Source organism: Entamoeba invadens (assembly GCF_000330505.1).
Source record: "Entamoeba invadens IP1 unplaced genomic scaffold scaff_1105074724577, whole genome shotgun sequence".
Lineage (NCBI taxonomy): Eukaryota > Evosea > Mastigamoebida > Endamoebidae > Entamoeba > Entamoeba invadens.
In genome coordinates this window covers 33373-47535 of record NW_004440193.1, presented here as the reverse complement: position 1 = coordinate 47535, position 14163 = coordinate 33373, and the positions used below count along the sequence as shown (strand labels likewise).

At 31.2% G+C, this 14163-nt stretch overlaps 8 protein-coding genes across 8 annotated transcripts; 4 read left to right on the top strand and 4 right to left on the bottom strand.

Annotated features, from left to right (window-relative positions):
* Positions 1 to 2: 2 nt before the first annotated feature.
* EIN_344440 (Rab family gtpase) lies at positions 3 to 170 on the top strand (the record flags this gene model as incomplete). The annotated part of the gene is made up of 1 exon (XM_004255227.1): positions 3 to 170. A coding segment is annotated over one exon (168 nt), but the record flags the coding sequence as incomplete, so codon positions are not given.
* A 2321-nt stretch (positions 171 to 2491) lies between these two features.
* Positions 2492 to 2935, top strand: EIN_344430 (hypothetical protein; the record flags this gene model as incomplete). The annotated part of the gene is made up of 1 exon (XM_004255226.1): positions 2492 to 2935. The coding sequence occupies one exon, from the start codon at positions 2492 to 2494 to the stop codon at positions 2933 to 2935; it is 444 nt and encodes a 147-aa protein (XP_004255274.1).
* Positions 2936 to 3322: 387 nt separating this feature from the next.
* EIN_344420 (hypothetical protein) lies at positions 3323 to 3637 on the bottom strand (the record flags this gene model as incomplete). Its single annotated transcript, XM_004255225.1, has 1 exon — positions 3323 to 3637. The coding sequence occupies one exon, from the start codon at positions 3635 to 3637 to the stop codon at positions 3323 to 3325; it is 315 nt and encodes a 104-aa protein (XP_004255273.1).
* A 1108-nt stretch (positions 3638 to 4745) lies between these two features.
* On the bottom strand, positions 4746 to 5060 carry EIN_344410 (topbp1, putative; the record flags this gene model as incomplete). The annotated part of the gene is made up of 1 exon (XM_004255224.1): positions 4746 to 5060. One exon carries the CDS (start codon positions 5058 to 5060, stop codon positions 4746 to 4748), a length of 315 nt encoding a protein of 104 aa, XP_004255272.1.
* An 812-nt stretch (positions 5061 to 5872) lies between these two features.
* Positions 5873 to 6724, bottom strand: EIN_344400 (hypothetical protein; the record flags this gene model as incomplete). Its single annotated transcript, XM_004255223.1, has 1 exon — positions 5873 to 6724. One exon carries the CDS (start codon positions 6722 to 6724, stop codon positions 5873 to 5875), a length of 852 nt encoding a protein of 283 aa, XP_004255271.1.
* A 1791-nt stretch (positions 6725 to 8515) lies between these two features.
* On the top strand, positions 8516 to 9193 carry EIN_344390 (hypothetical protein; the record flags this gene model as incomplete). Its single annotated transcript, XM_004255222.1, has 1 exon — positions 8516 to 9193. One exon carries the CDS (start codon positions 8516 to 8518, stop codon positions 9191 to 9193), a length of 678 nt encoding a protein of 225 aa, XP_004255270.1.
* Positions 9194 to 9378: 185 nt separating this feature from the next.
* On the top strand, positions 9379 to 10866 carry EIN_344380 (hypothetical protein; the record flags this gene model as incomplete). The annotated part of the gene is made up of 1 exon (XM_004255221.1): positions 9379 to 10866. One exon carries the CDS (start codon positions 9379 to 9381, stop codon positions 10864 to 10866), a length of 1488 nt encoding a protein of 495 aa, XP_004255269.1.
* A 282-nt stretch (positions 10867 to 11148) lies between these two features.
* EIN_344370 (hypothetical protein) lies at positions 11149 to 11826 on the bottom strand (the record flags this gene model as incomplete). The annotated part of the gene is made up of 2 exons (XM_004255220.1): positions 11149 to 11224; positions 11270 to 11826. 2 exons carry the CDS (start codon positions 11824 to 11826, stop codon positions 11149 to 11151), a joined length of 633 nt encoding a protein of 210 aa, XP_004255268.1.
* Positions 11827 to 14163: the final 2337 nt, after the last annotated feature.

Sequence of the window (14163 nt, the reverse complement as noted above, 5' to 3'; positions counted from 1 at the left end):
TTGGCATCCCATTTTTGGAAACATCAGCAAAGAACTCGCTTAAGGTCGAGGACTGCTTTATATCACTTGCTCGTGATGTCATGCAAAGGATTGGAGATATCACAGACACACACGTCGGAAATGCAGACTTGACTAAAGCACCTGCACAGGAGAGTTCTGGGTGTTGCTAACTGTGTTGTCGTTCTCTTTCTATTCTTTTGAACTATTTGTGTTATTACCATTTTATTACTATACTTATATTATTAATTAATAATTTCTTTTGAGGTGTATAAAAACTATAAACATCTAAGTTGTCTATTAAAATATTTAATTGCGTTTCAATTTAATTAAAAATACAATCATTGTGTGTTGTAAATTTACATAATTCATCAATATAAATGATGTATGTATTATTATTATAATTGAATATTTAAAAGTTATAATAAAAAATGATTTCCATTGATTCAATAATTAATGGAGTTCTGAGTTAGTATGAATACTTGAAATAGAAAGTCATTCCAACTTTTAAATCACAATTGCAATAATCAAAATTTATAATCTGTTTCTTTCAACTTCTTGAATTGTGGAATTGATTAATAATAACTTTAAATGTTGTTGGACTCTCAATCAAATCAAATAAATTAAAATTAATTATTTTAAGTATTATCATTATTATTGAAATTTGACATTCTTCGTTTTCGTAATATAATATAGTAATTGATTTTTTTATTAATAAAAATATTGTTTTAACACACTTTTTTTGTATCTACATATATATGTTTGTCTAACGCATATATTTATTTATTTATTTATTTCAGTTGTACGTTATTCTTGCGCTTCTTAATAGTATTTTATTAATAAGCAATATACTATAAATATAATTGTTTTTACTAATCTTAATAATAAATTGTGATGATTTTTCAATACGAACGATAGTTAATTTTTACTAACTATCGTTTTATTCAAGTTTAGTTCCTTAACACTTAAAATAACGCCATTGTTTTTGTTTTGGCCTGTTTTTCCAGGGATATTAATCAAATTTTTGATGATTTTCCTTTTTTGGCTTGTGTAATGTTATGCACATAATATAAACTCTAAAAAACGGAAATTTATTTAATAAACTCGAAATTTCCCGATTTTTAGACCACTTGAATTTTGTTCAATGTTATTTAAAGTGTTAAGAAAAGATAAAATTTTAAATAAATTACCTCTTTTTTTGATGAATTAATTATTGTTTTAAATAGTAATTGTATAAACAAACAGACAGACAAACAAGTTTTTGAAATTAAAAAAAGAGGTTAAATAATAAAATAGTTAAAAATTAGAAAAAAGTATTTGTTATTTAAATGAGATTTAAAATACTAATAAGAAATAAAAAGGTATTAGAAGTAATGGTATTATAACGAAAACTTTTATATACTTTAATGTGTTATACGTTTAACATATATATCATATTTCGATAAGGTGTGATAAAAACATAAAAACATTAACAGTTGAAAATAATAGAGGTCTTGATAAATAATTAATAAAATATGTTAGACAGTATATCAAATCGATAATAAACAAAAACAATTGTAGAACAAACACAAAAATTTTAGAAAGACAACACCAAAGATATAAAGAAGTTGTTGAATGTTATTTTTGCGTGCAGACTAAGATACCGAGTCTATAATACAAACGGATTGTGTTTGGTTTAACAAGCCAAACAATATATGATAAATGATTTTGTACAAAAAACACACATTATGTAAATTAGAATGAATGTTTAAAATAAGTTGATGTGTATATGTAATGTAAGTTACAAGCATTTTATAAAAAAAATATTTAAAAATGGATTAACAACACGTATCGGCGATAGATTGTAACATGTACATCAAGACAATAACAACTTTATATCAAATTATAGTCAATTTTTAATATTGACCAGTAATAAAGTTGTGTAAATAAACACCAGAACAACAAAAAAGTGTTAAATATTTAATTCATGTGTCATGTAAACAACTTTTTAAATACATATAATTTTTATTCATTGTGATGAGTGTCTCTATATTATTATGTACTATTGAAAACATATTTATCACCTGGTATTTAAAGTGAAAACTGTTATTATAATTATAATTTAAAAATAATAAAAGTTGATTCTTTTTTTAATAAAATGAAAAAAATTAAAAAGAGAAATGCGACGAAAAAGCATTTTTATTGATACAAATAACAAAGTTATGAATTAATATTTGGACTAAAATGATGTTGTTGACCCGATAATTATTATCGGGTTTTAAATGCTTGTATTTATTATTTAGAAAAAATAAGAATAAAACTTCCATTTTGTTTGTATAAACCAATATACGAGGGTCCAATTCCATTTTTGATTAATTTCATCATTTTTTAAACAAAAACGATAAGCAAACTTAAAAAGGCATTTCGGTTTTGCAGAAAAGAGAGAGAGGAGATTGAACAAAACGGAACATGGATATATTTAAGGCGAAAAAATGTGTTAGACCTCGAAAGGAAAATGCAGTGGCACTTCAAGCAGCTCGAGCAATTAACTGGAGACGAACTGAGACAGATCTATGCAATTCGAAAGGACGTCTTTTGTGAGAAAGGTGAAAAAGATCTTGGTCACCCACCAATGGACGAAGTAGACGAGACGTGTTACCACTCCTTTGCTTGGGACGAGAATGGGATTGTGTGCTACTGCAGAGTGATTGAGGAAGAACCAAAGCTCTTCAGAATCGCGCGTGTCCTTGTCCACAAAAACTACAGAAAGCAGGGAAAAGGACAACAACTCATCACTCACACCTGCGAGAAAATTCACGAAAACTTTGGAGGTGGTGTGGTGACCCTTTCTGCGCTTGAGGACATTCACACCATGTACCTCAAGGTGGGCTTTGAACTGACTGGGGAGAGGTGTGAATTCAACGGAATTCCCGCTGTTGAAATGGTAAGGCTAGTTTGATCTGTTCTTACTCACTTGTTCTTTATTTTTCTTGTTATGAGTTTGATACGCAGCATGAAATATTTCTATTTGTTTATATCATACATTACATTTATGTTTATAACCAACTTTGGAGCTTTTTGAATTGATGTTTTTCCATTTAAATTAACACTCAAACGATTTGATACTCTCATTCCGTATCAATTACACTATCAAAAAACCACAATAGAATTATTTGGTGGAGATATAGTTGTTTACTATAAAGAATGGTTTAACTTTGTTTACATTCTTTTACATCATTAGAAAAAGAATCACAACAGAAGTTCGAGTAAAGGCGAAAAAAAGAGATAGACCAATAAAAAATAAGGAGATGAACATAACACATCAATTACAGTGAAGTAGTTTACATTATTTCCGTGCATTGATCAGATATGGGCAAATGGACAACAGCCTCCTTTCATACATGCAATCGAAGAGCCATTGGTGTGTCAAGACTGGAACACCCCACCTCATCGCGTGTTTTGTTTTATCACTAGCTGGGTTCTTAGATAACAAGTAAGTCACTGAGCTGCTCTCCATGTCTTCCATATAATATCCGCCACAGAAGTCGATCATCTTCTTGAGGAGGAGTCTCTCATCGACAGAGTATCCGCTGACACAGATTACATAGTTCTGTAGAAAAGTAGCTGGGCTCTTTTCGTCGGTTTCCATCGCAATGCTCATCTTCTTGTGTTTTTCTAGTTTTTTTCTTGACTTTTATATGTGTTTTCTATGTTTTCCTTTATCGCCACTTCTATTTCTGGAAACGTCTCTCAATACCAAAATAGCGGGACTTTTTAGTGTTTTTTCCCAAATAACCCGGACCCATCTTCGTCTCTTCCCGATTGTTTGGGAATTGTTCAGTTTATTCTTAATAAAGACTTCTTTATTTGGACGTGATTGGAGTCTATTTCGGGTTATTGGAGTCTTTTTTATTTGGGTTATTTCCGTTGTTTTTAGGTGTTATTGTCGGATACATATGATGTAAATTCAATTGAAAAATTCCGAACTCATTTGATGAAGGCACTTTCCTATTAATAAAATTATTCTAAATATATAAATGAGTAACTATTAATTAAATATAGTTTTTTAATACCATAAATTCTAAGAAAATTTTAAAGTGTTATTTTGATCAAATTGTCTAGTTTAATAGTGCTCTGTCATGACTCGCCAAAGTGTTCGTTGGTCCAACGAGTTTTGTGTTTTCTTGTGTTTCTTTGATGTTTTTTTCATGAGGTTGATGTGTTTTTTGCAACTTCTTGTAGAATCCTGTATCATGTTGATTATTACATAAAGTGTATGTGCGTCTTCGTCTATTTTTGTTCTCTGCAATTTGTGTTGTTAGTCAAATAGGTGTAAGCGACTCACTTTTGTTTCGATCGAGATTTCCCTCTTTCCTTATTTTGCGATATCTCCTCAGCCACAAAACACTCGGTCAAAATGTGATTTTTACACCCACCCATCTCAAGTTATTATTTCACACCCCTTTTTTTACTATTAATGTTCAATTAAAAGAACAAGAACACAAAATGGAGGAAAAACCACCACTCAGTTTTTTACACCTAAAAAAAAGCGTATGAATTGTGAAACTGTGGGATACCAAAAGTATATTAATAATACTTTTAGTATACTTGAATGATATCCTGTTTATAATTCCACGCACCAAAAATCAAAGGAGGGTAAGAAACGGCTTGAGAGGAAGAAAAAAAGAGAAAAATCGAAGTCAAAAAAGTGAATTAACAAGACAACAAAGAGAGAACAAGTCATATCAATTACAGTGAAGTAGTTTACATTATTTCCGTGCATTGATCAGATACGGGTTGATTGAGAGGAGCCGTCGCTCTGACATGCAATCGAAGAGCCATTGGTGTGTCAAGACTGGAACACCCCACCTCATCGCGTGTTTTGTTTTATCACTAGCTGGGTTCTTAGATAACAAGTAAGTCACTGAGCGACTCTCCATGTCTTCGTTATAACATCCGCCACAAAACTCAATCATATTCCTCAACAGTATCCGTTCTTCGTTGGAGTATCCGCTAACACAGATCACATAGTCCTGCAAAAACGTTGCAGGGCATTTCTCGTCGGTTTCCATCACTGTATTCATCTCTCAATTGAAATTCAAGTTTCCTCTTGACTTTTATATCCTTTCGACGTTGAGTTTACTTATTTTTGCCATTTATTTTCAGGGTTATTCCAGCCTTTTTCTATCTCGTCGTTCTCTATTTTTGTTTTCGGCATTTCTTTAATTCATATTTTAATTGTTTATAGTTCAATCGGTTTATATGGTTTATTATAGCTTGTTTTGCTTATACTATTTCACCATCTAGCAAAACGGCTTTTGAAGAGTCGCCAAAATAAAACATTGTATAATAATGGTTCTTTTTACTATCATTATTAGGTTTTGTTTTTATCAAATCGTCTTTTTTTCTCCGATTTAACCCATTTGCCCGATGTTTTGGCCAATTCGATGCTACTAGTTCGAACTTACAAACCAATGGAAATACTTAAAATGTTTCACTTTTGAGAAATGTTTTCTGTTTTTAAATAGTTTTTTTTAATTATTTTTTTATCAAAATTATAACTACTTATTAACAAAGTATTAACATTCTTATCAAGTAGACAAATACACAAACAAATTACTATTACAAGTCCATTTAGTAAATTGTCTCAAAGAACTAGTTTTAAAAACTAGAAGTGATATTATGTCACATTACTTTAAATTGTGACATAATTTCGCTTTAATTTGCACCTTTACTGTCATTCTTTTAATAGTTTTATTGTCGCGAATATCTGAGTAGGTGACTGGGCAGAGACTTGTTTTCATATTGCTCAGAATGCACAACTTTTGTGGCACTTCTGTAAAATGCTTTATAAAAAACGAATTTAAACAACAAATCATTTTAAAGAACACAAAAGCTACTCACACAAAGCAACCTTTAACTCTGAAATTCGATTTACGATAAAGGATATTTGCTGTGTTTTAGTGAGTTGTAATGTAAAGAGTTGATATCCAATGACCTTGTTTTCCATTATCAATTTTAAGTCGATGCCACACGTCGCCAATATTTTGAGGAGTGTGAAGTCGCACACCACAGACCACTCTGCCATATATGGTAACTTCCTCACAAACGCGTGGGCATTGAAGCCCTTTGTATTGATTGCTTTTATAAATTCTCGAGAGTAATCCACTAAGTAAATCCCATCAACAAAAGGTTTGAACCGAGGTTCAAGATACTTCAAAAACAAATTTGCGACGGTGAGGAGAACTTGATGTGTCAAGTTCATTTTTAACTCGTCTGCCCAGCACTCCACACACCGTCCCTTCTTCACCAAGTTGTCCAGAAAGACCCCACTGAACACGTTGATGAATCCATCAGAAAAGGTGTTGCAGTATGTTTTGAGAAAAACACGAAGCTCTCCTTTAATCGTGTTCGTCTCAAACGGAAAGTTTCCAAACGTCTGTTGAAAAAGGCTCAAGTCGTCTTTATATGCTTCTAAGACGTATTTTGATACCTCAGTTGTTTGTGGTTCTATTGTTTTTGTTGGTACTGGTTCAAGCCTTGTCCCAATTTTTACTGGATTTTTTTGATGGACAGGTTGCTGAAATTTTTGAGGGTTTTTAGGTTCACTCTCTTCAGTAAGGTCAATTATACACAACCGCCCTTTTGAGTTGATAAATGTCTTTTTGACTTGCTGAGTTAGTCTGTTTTTCTGAAGGGCATTTTCTGTCGCAAGAGTACAAAGGCGGTGAAAATTGTTGATCGACATAGACCTGGCATATAGTAGTTCTCAGGTAAAAAGCAGAGCCAGGACTTTTTGTATAGAGTATCAGAACTTAACTATTTTTCTGGGGTATGCCAGGAATAACTTTTCTCTCAAAACAAAAAGAGAAAAAAGTGAACTATAGAAATAATGACTACTATTTTCTGGTTTCTTTATCAACAATTTTTTAATAGGCTAACTCTTATACCCACATCTATATAACAAGATTTTTAAAATTTTGTTTTTTAATTTAAAACCGTAAAATAAAAAAAACAGTCAATATTAAAAATATGTTGTTGAAAAATCGTAACAATGGAGATAAACAAATTGTATAATATGCCAATTTCGAATCTACAACCAAGTCATTTCAAAATGCACAATATTAAAGTCTTTTGAGAATATTGTGAAATATTTTTTCGATACAATATCATCATTATTTCAAAGTAGTTTTTTAAAACAGATATAATAATGTTTTCTATTACCAAAATTTTAAAAGATTAATCCCAACATAAAAATTTAAATGTTTAGCAAAAAGTTGATTTATTTTGTCTTGTCAAAACAAAATAATTAATTATAATTGATAATAATGTTGTTATAATAATAAAAACGGTTGGCAAAGTGATATATTGACAAAAAGTATATGAAATAAGAATCACAAAGGCATGGCATTTGGTGTCAACATTGTTCAAATATATTCAATGTCATAAAATCATACATTATTATATATTAAACATATTAAGGTGAAAGATGAATATAAATATTTAACTATTATTAACAATTTCTTAATATTTCATTTTATTGAAAACTGTTTGGAATAAAATTCTTTGAGTTTTACAAAGTCTATTCAAATTGTATTTTTTTATTGTTGATCAAATAATCTAATTTATATTCATTCTTTATCATTTTTTTAACTAAAGAATTCTTTTGCCAACAATTAGAACAAGACAGTTGAGCATTTTTTCAATTTAACACTTAAAAGAACGCCCTTGTTTTTGTTTTGGCCTGTTTTTTCAGGGATATTAATCCATTTTTTAATGATTTTCCTTTTTTGGCTTGTATATTGTTTATGCACATAATACAATCTCTAAAAAATGGAAATTTATATAATTAACTCGAGATTTCCCGATTTTTAGACCACTTGAATTTTGTTCATTGTTATTTAAAGTGTTAATAACAACGTTTCTTTTTGAAGAGTTCTTTTGTATTGGTATTAAATTTTTAATTTCATTCAAAACAAAACAAAATTCTTTTTTTCATTGTTTAACATTTTTTGATAGAATAAATATATAAAAATGTAATTTTTTGGGTTTTAATACTTTTAGTTTTAATACTAATCAATACTGAACTTGTTATAACAGACTAATCGCCTTAATTTTTACAGTAAAACGGCATATATACAAATCAATCATTTGAGACTAATCTATTATTACTGTTATTAATTCGAGTAACAAATAATTGAATGTAGTGATACAAATATGCTAAAAAACAACTTATTGTAAAGAAAAAAAATAAAAACGATATTGTTAAACGAAAAGTCCAATAAAAACTAAAAATAGTTTTTTTGTAGCGGTTTTCAAACTCTTTAGTTAGACAAGATATAGTACTTTATAATTCAATAAATTATACAAAATGGGACAATCGACTAAATATTTCCATCTTGATTGAAAAAGCTTGAAAAAGTGTTATGAAAAAGACTTAATTCGACTTATACATATACTATCAAATAGCTAACAATCATGACAAACGATGACCAGAAAAAAAGAATAAATTAAAATAGCTAACAAACTCTCAATTTCAATGGGCAACAAACCATTGACTCCGCGTGTACACTACCCGAGTCAAACGTCGTCTTCTGAAAGTGAACACTGTGATGGGAACTGCCACCTTTCGAAGGAAGAGATTTATTTTGAACAGGACAAAGCTTGGAAATATCTGGAGAGGTATAAAGAGCTAATTGAACGAGTCAACAAATTTGAGTCAAAGTTTTTCGACAAAAAGTACGACGACATAGTCCCCGAGATTAAGGCTATTGACGATGAAGCTGTCGAGTTACATAAAGTTTTCATCCACGCACACGTCTTGAATCGTGCGTTTAATACCTTTGACTATGAAAAGTCACAGAAGAACCTCCAAGACATCCACAGAGCCTGTTCATCACAAGAAAATAATACGGGCAGTTGTGACTACTCGCAAAATCATTTCCCTCTTGAAGTTCTTCGGTGGAAAAAGCTCGACGAGAAGATGGCTCTCCTTCAAAACGCCTATTTAAATAATTTGGACACATTCACGACACTCTACGCAAACACCCAAAACCAGTCCGACTTGACACAACCATATACCACTCTCAAATTGTCTCTTATCGATTTATTGAAAGCAAAATACCCGAGCTCAAGAGATATGCTTCAACAACAACAATATTATTTGGACTACTTTAAGCTCCAGTTCCCTCTATACTACCAAACAATTCAACTGTAATTCATTTTGTGTTATTATTATTAATTAGTATTATTATTATTTAATAATATTTATTATTATATTATTATATTATTATTATTATTATTTCTTTAAGGTAATTTTTATATAGTATACTTAAACTATTATATAATTCTATTAATACATTCTCTTTCCTCAATTATAGACAACTCGATAACCAAAACGTAATGACGCAAAGTCCTCCTGTTATGTCACTTTTCCACAATTTAGTCGTTTCAGAAAACATCACAGATGTACAGTTTGCCAGCCTCCTCGACCAGGTTGATTCGTCAAAAGATCCTCATAAAAGAGAGTATATTTCCTTCCTCCACTCATCCTTCCTTCAGTGCGTGAAGCCCTATGACATTTCGACTCTGCTTCGTGATCCAGAGTACGTAAAGGCTGCAACATGTGGTGCGGCGTTATTTTCCGTTCCGAAGAAAGAGGATACTAAAGAGGTTCAGAGACCTTTACTTCAAAAGCGGGAACCTGTTTCCGTCAATCCGCCTGTTTCTCGTAAAGTGGTTATCGACGAAGAGGTTCCGAAGAGTACCGACATTCCAGCATTTGTGACTGCGTCCGACAAGTTAACAGCAGACAACCTGAAGAAAGGGATTAAGCCAAAAAGGAAGTTCCAGCCACCGTACAAGAAAGACGACAAAGATGAGAAAGACCAAAAACAGAAGCCTTTACCAAAAGAGAAAAAGAGTGGGGAGGAGGATATCATAAGTGACGTCAATGGTGTTCCCCTTGACGATCCACGACTCGTTAACAGTGATCCCCTCTTGCTCACCCGAATTGTTCATGAAATTCTCGACTCATCACCAAAAGTGACTTGGGACGACATAGCTGGTTTAACCCAAGCAAAGAAGATTGTTCAAGAGGCGGTTATCTGGCCAATGCTTCGTCCAGATATCTTCACAGGATTACGCGCACCACCAAAAGGAATTTTACTCTTTGGTCCGCCGGGGACAGGAAAGACGCTGATTGGGAAAGCAGTCGCGTCTGAATCCGACGCTACTTTCTTCAACATCAGTGCCTCTGCGTTAACTAGTAAATGGATTGGCGAAGGTGAGAAGATGGTGAGGGCACTATTTGCAGTGGCTTCATGTTATGTCCGTTCTGTGATATTCATTGACGAAATCGACTCATTGCTCTCAGCAAGAAGTGAGACTGAGCACGAGTCGTCGCGGAGACTGAAGACTGAGTTTCTTGTCCGACTTGATGGAGCGGGGACAACAACGGACGAGAGGATTTTGGTCGTCGGCGCCACAAATCGGCCACAAGAAATCGATGAAGCAGCGCGTCGGCGGTTAGTGAAGCGGTTGTATATTCCCTTACCTGATTTAGAGGCACGAAATGTGCTTGTAAAGACATTATTGAAGAAAGTGAACAACAAGATGACAGATGAGGAGATCAGTAAAATCGGCAATTTGACAGACGGGTACTCAGGAAGTGACATGAAGGAGTTAGTGAGGGATGCTGCGTTTGGACCGATTCGAGAGTTAAATTCAAACAACTTGAACATCATCGACGTCAAGACTTCTGAGGTGCGTCCAGTGGAGGTCAAGGATTTTCTTGAGAGTTTGAAGTCCATCAGACCGTCCGTATCCCAAGACGACTTACTTCTCTATGTCGACTGGAACAACAAGTTTGGAAGTGTAAATTCGCAGTAAATTTATTGATTTCAACCATATGTTTATTGGGGTGAGTTATATAAGAGTTATATATTACTATTCACTTTTCTATAGAAAATGTATCAATTTACAACTTGTGATCACTCGAATAGATTGGTCGACACACTCATTACATATAATATATAATATATTATATATATTATAAGGGTGTGATAGTGATTCGTTGTATTGAAAGTTATTTGATCCTCTTGTTGTGAACTGTTCAAAGTATTAAAAGCGAATCGACGAATATAAAAAAGAGTCAAACATTCATTTCTTAGTTCACTTCTTAAAATTTTTTGCAAAATTTTTCCAGTTGTTCTTTTTCAGAGTTAAATCTTCCTCTTCTCTCTGTTGTCTATTTGTAAATTCTTTTGTCCGTTTCTTGTCTTTAAAAACAAACTTCATGACGGATTTGAGTTGATGGCGTTTCTTCTTTTTCAAAAGAATTTCCTTTTGTGAGTCTGAAGGTTTAGGTTTAGTCCAGGCGGGAAGTTCACTGACCTTTTCCGTTGGCAACTTTTTGTGTTTAAATTGGACTTGTACTGTAGCTAATGGAACGGTCCCTGGCGTGAATGGTTTGATTTTGTCAATCGGAAGAAGTTGATTGTGTCTTGGGCCAAACTTAACCCAACACTTGAGGTTAAGGGATTCGACTATCTCCGCAGCATACCAAGCGTTGTCGTGACTGTTTTGTGCCAAGACGTGTTCTCCACGTTTGTATATGATAGTCTCCTGTTTGGGCCTGTCACTCGTTAGTTTGTTTTCCTCAGGTAAAATAGTCAAACGATATGTGTCGTAATTCGCCTTCAGTGAAGACAGCGTCGACTCCGCTTCTTTCTTCATTGCTACCAATTCGTTGTTCTCGGGGTCTTCTTTGAGCAATTCATTTAAGTCGGAAATGTCCAACTCTTGTTGTGTGATCGCATTTTGTAACTCCTCCAATTTGGTGTCTGCCATGTATTTTTTATTGTTCTCTTTTTTGCATTAAACTAAATAAATAAATTTAATAATTCTTACTATTAAATTGTTATAAATTATAATTGTGAAATGGTTAAAATAATAATATATCTATAATTCAATAATGGTACAGTTTATTTTTTCAAAAATATTATTTGTTGTATTTGGGACCTACATTGACCACCACCACCACCTTTACCAAAAAAAAATATTTGCCGCGAGTGTTTTTTGAAGGAAGTCCACTTTTCAGCCACTGTTTGTGCGTCCATATCACCCACTTTCCTTGTCCGTACTGTGTGGACGCGGATGTGGTTCCCCCCCCCCCGCTTGCGGGGGGGTCAGGGGGGGATCCGCGCCAAGGGAGGACTTGGAAAGTGGGTGAAACGGTGCACAAACAGACTGTTTGAGTGCGTCTTTATGAGCCTTCTTTTCAATGCTCCGTCTTTCTCGGTTTCCACTGAATCAAGGTGAATTTTCGGCATTTCTTGAATTCGGGAACCAGACCTAATATTATCCCAGTTACCTATTTACTATAATTTTAATTTGAATATGATTCGAAATAGAAAAAATAAATCTATTTTAAGAGGTGGTGGTGGTGGTCAGTGTTGGTCCCGTTGTATTTGTTTTTAATAATTATTAATAAAAAATAATTAAAAATTCGAATGTTATTTATTTTCTTAAAAACAATTAATTTATTAATAATTTTTTGGTATAGTCGGGTGATAAAGGGGGTTAATTTGGGACAGAAGTAGTTAATTTGAGTAAAAAACTATAAAATATAATTTATTTAACCATAAAAGTATTAGAAGGGTTTTTTCAATTAACTACTTTGAAAATAATAAAAGAAAACCATAACTTTTTATTTTTGATATTATTCAATCTTTGAAAACAATGGAAGAAGAAGAGAAAGGAACCCTTGATGAAACAACCACAGGCAATCAACATAAAAAAGCAATTTAAATACAAGAAACCAGTTTAAAAACTGTATTTCAATATATATTCACGATGTATATGGTTAAAATGCCAGAGTTTAATGAATTAACAACAGTGTCAATTTTTGAAAGTGTCAGGGAATCACTGAAAAATCATCATTTGTTATTTCAATCTTTCAATCTTTCAATCTTTCGTTGTTGAACCATTCCCATTGAGAAAAGATAAGAGAAAGACCATTTTAACATTAAAACAATTGGAGTTGAAGAAGAGCAGAAAAGAAATGAAACAAAGGAAAAAACAAAGGAAAAATTCTTTAACAAAACAAGTTTCAGACAAACCATAAAAAGTGCTGCGTTTTAGACTTCCACATTTTTTAAGTGAACAAATTGAGGTGTTATTGTTTATTTTTGAAATACAAATTTACAATTATTCAATTTATAATCATTTAAAATAAAAAACGATAATTTATATTATTATTTTAATTTTATGTTTATTTTGACCTTTAAATAGATTTTTTAAAAATTATAGTTTCAAAATTATATTTATCAAAATTAACTACCTTTGTCCCTTTTTAATGCTATTTATCCCCCGACTATAATATTATTTATTTTTATAATGAAAATAAGAATAATTAATAAAAAACGTTTTTGTTAAATTAAAAAACACGAAAAAATACCAAATTTTTATTTGGTTTTTCAAATTTAGAAAATGGGTTGGGGTATAAAAAAATAAAAATGAAAAGTCTTTTAAATAATTAGACCCTCGACTTAAAATAAGTTTGAAATAGCAATATATTTGATTTTATTTATTATTTTTCTTTTAAATAAACTAATTGTTTTTCAAATTATAAATTTTATAATATATAGTTATATAATTAATTATAAATATATTAGTAATGAAGCATGGTTTAATATTTTATAAATAAATATTTTGATTTTTAATTAATAATTTTAAATAATATCTTATAATAATGAATGAAAACCATTATTTAAACTATGTTTAAAAATTAATCAAATAAAAATAATTTATTTATATTTAAATATAATTTTAGATAACGAATCCGTTATAGCTTATTATAATTAAATAGAAAAGTTAAAATATACACCAATTAAAACAATTTTTTCTTTTTACAAGTTTTGATTGAAATTTTTTGAACCCAAAAATTAATCTTCATTACTTTATTTACATAACATAATAAATTATAATTATAATTATAAAACTACTTATTATTTTTTAATAATTCAAATATATTCCTCCAAAATTATTGGTTTATAAATAATAATTTTGTTATTAATAAATTATCTTTTTTTTAAACAGTAATGATGAAATAATTCTGAATTCAATTGGTTTTTTAAATAATTGTAAAAACTTTTACAAAATTAATAAAGAACAATACTTAATAGT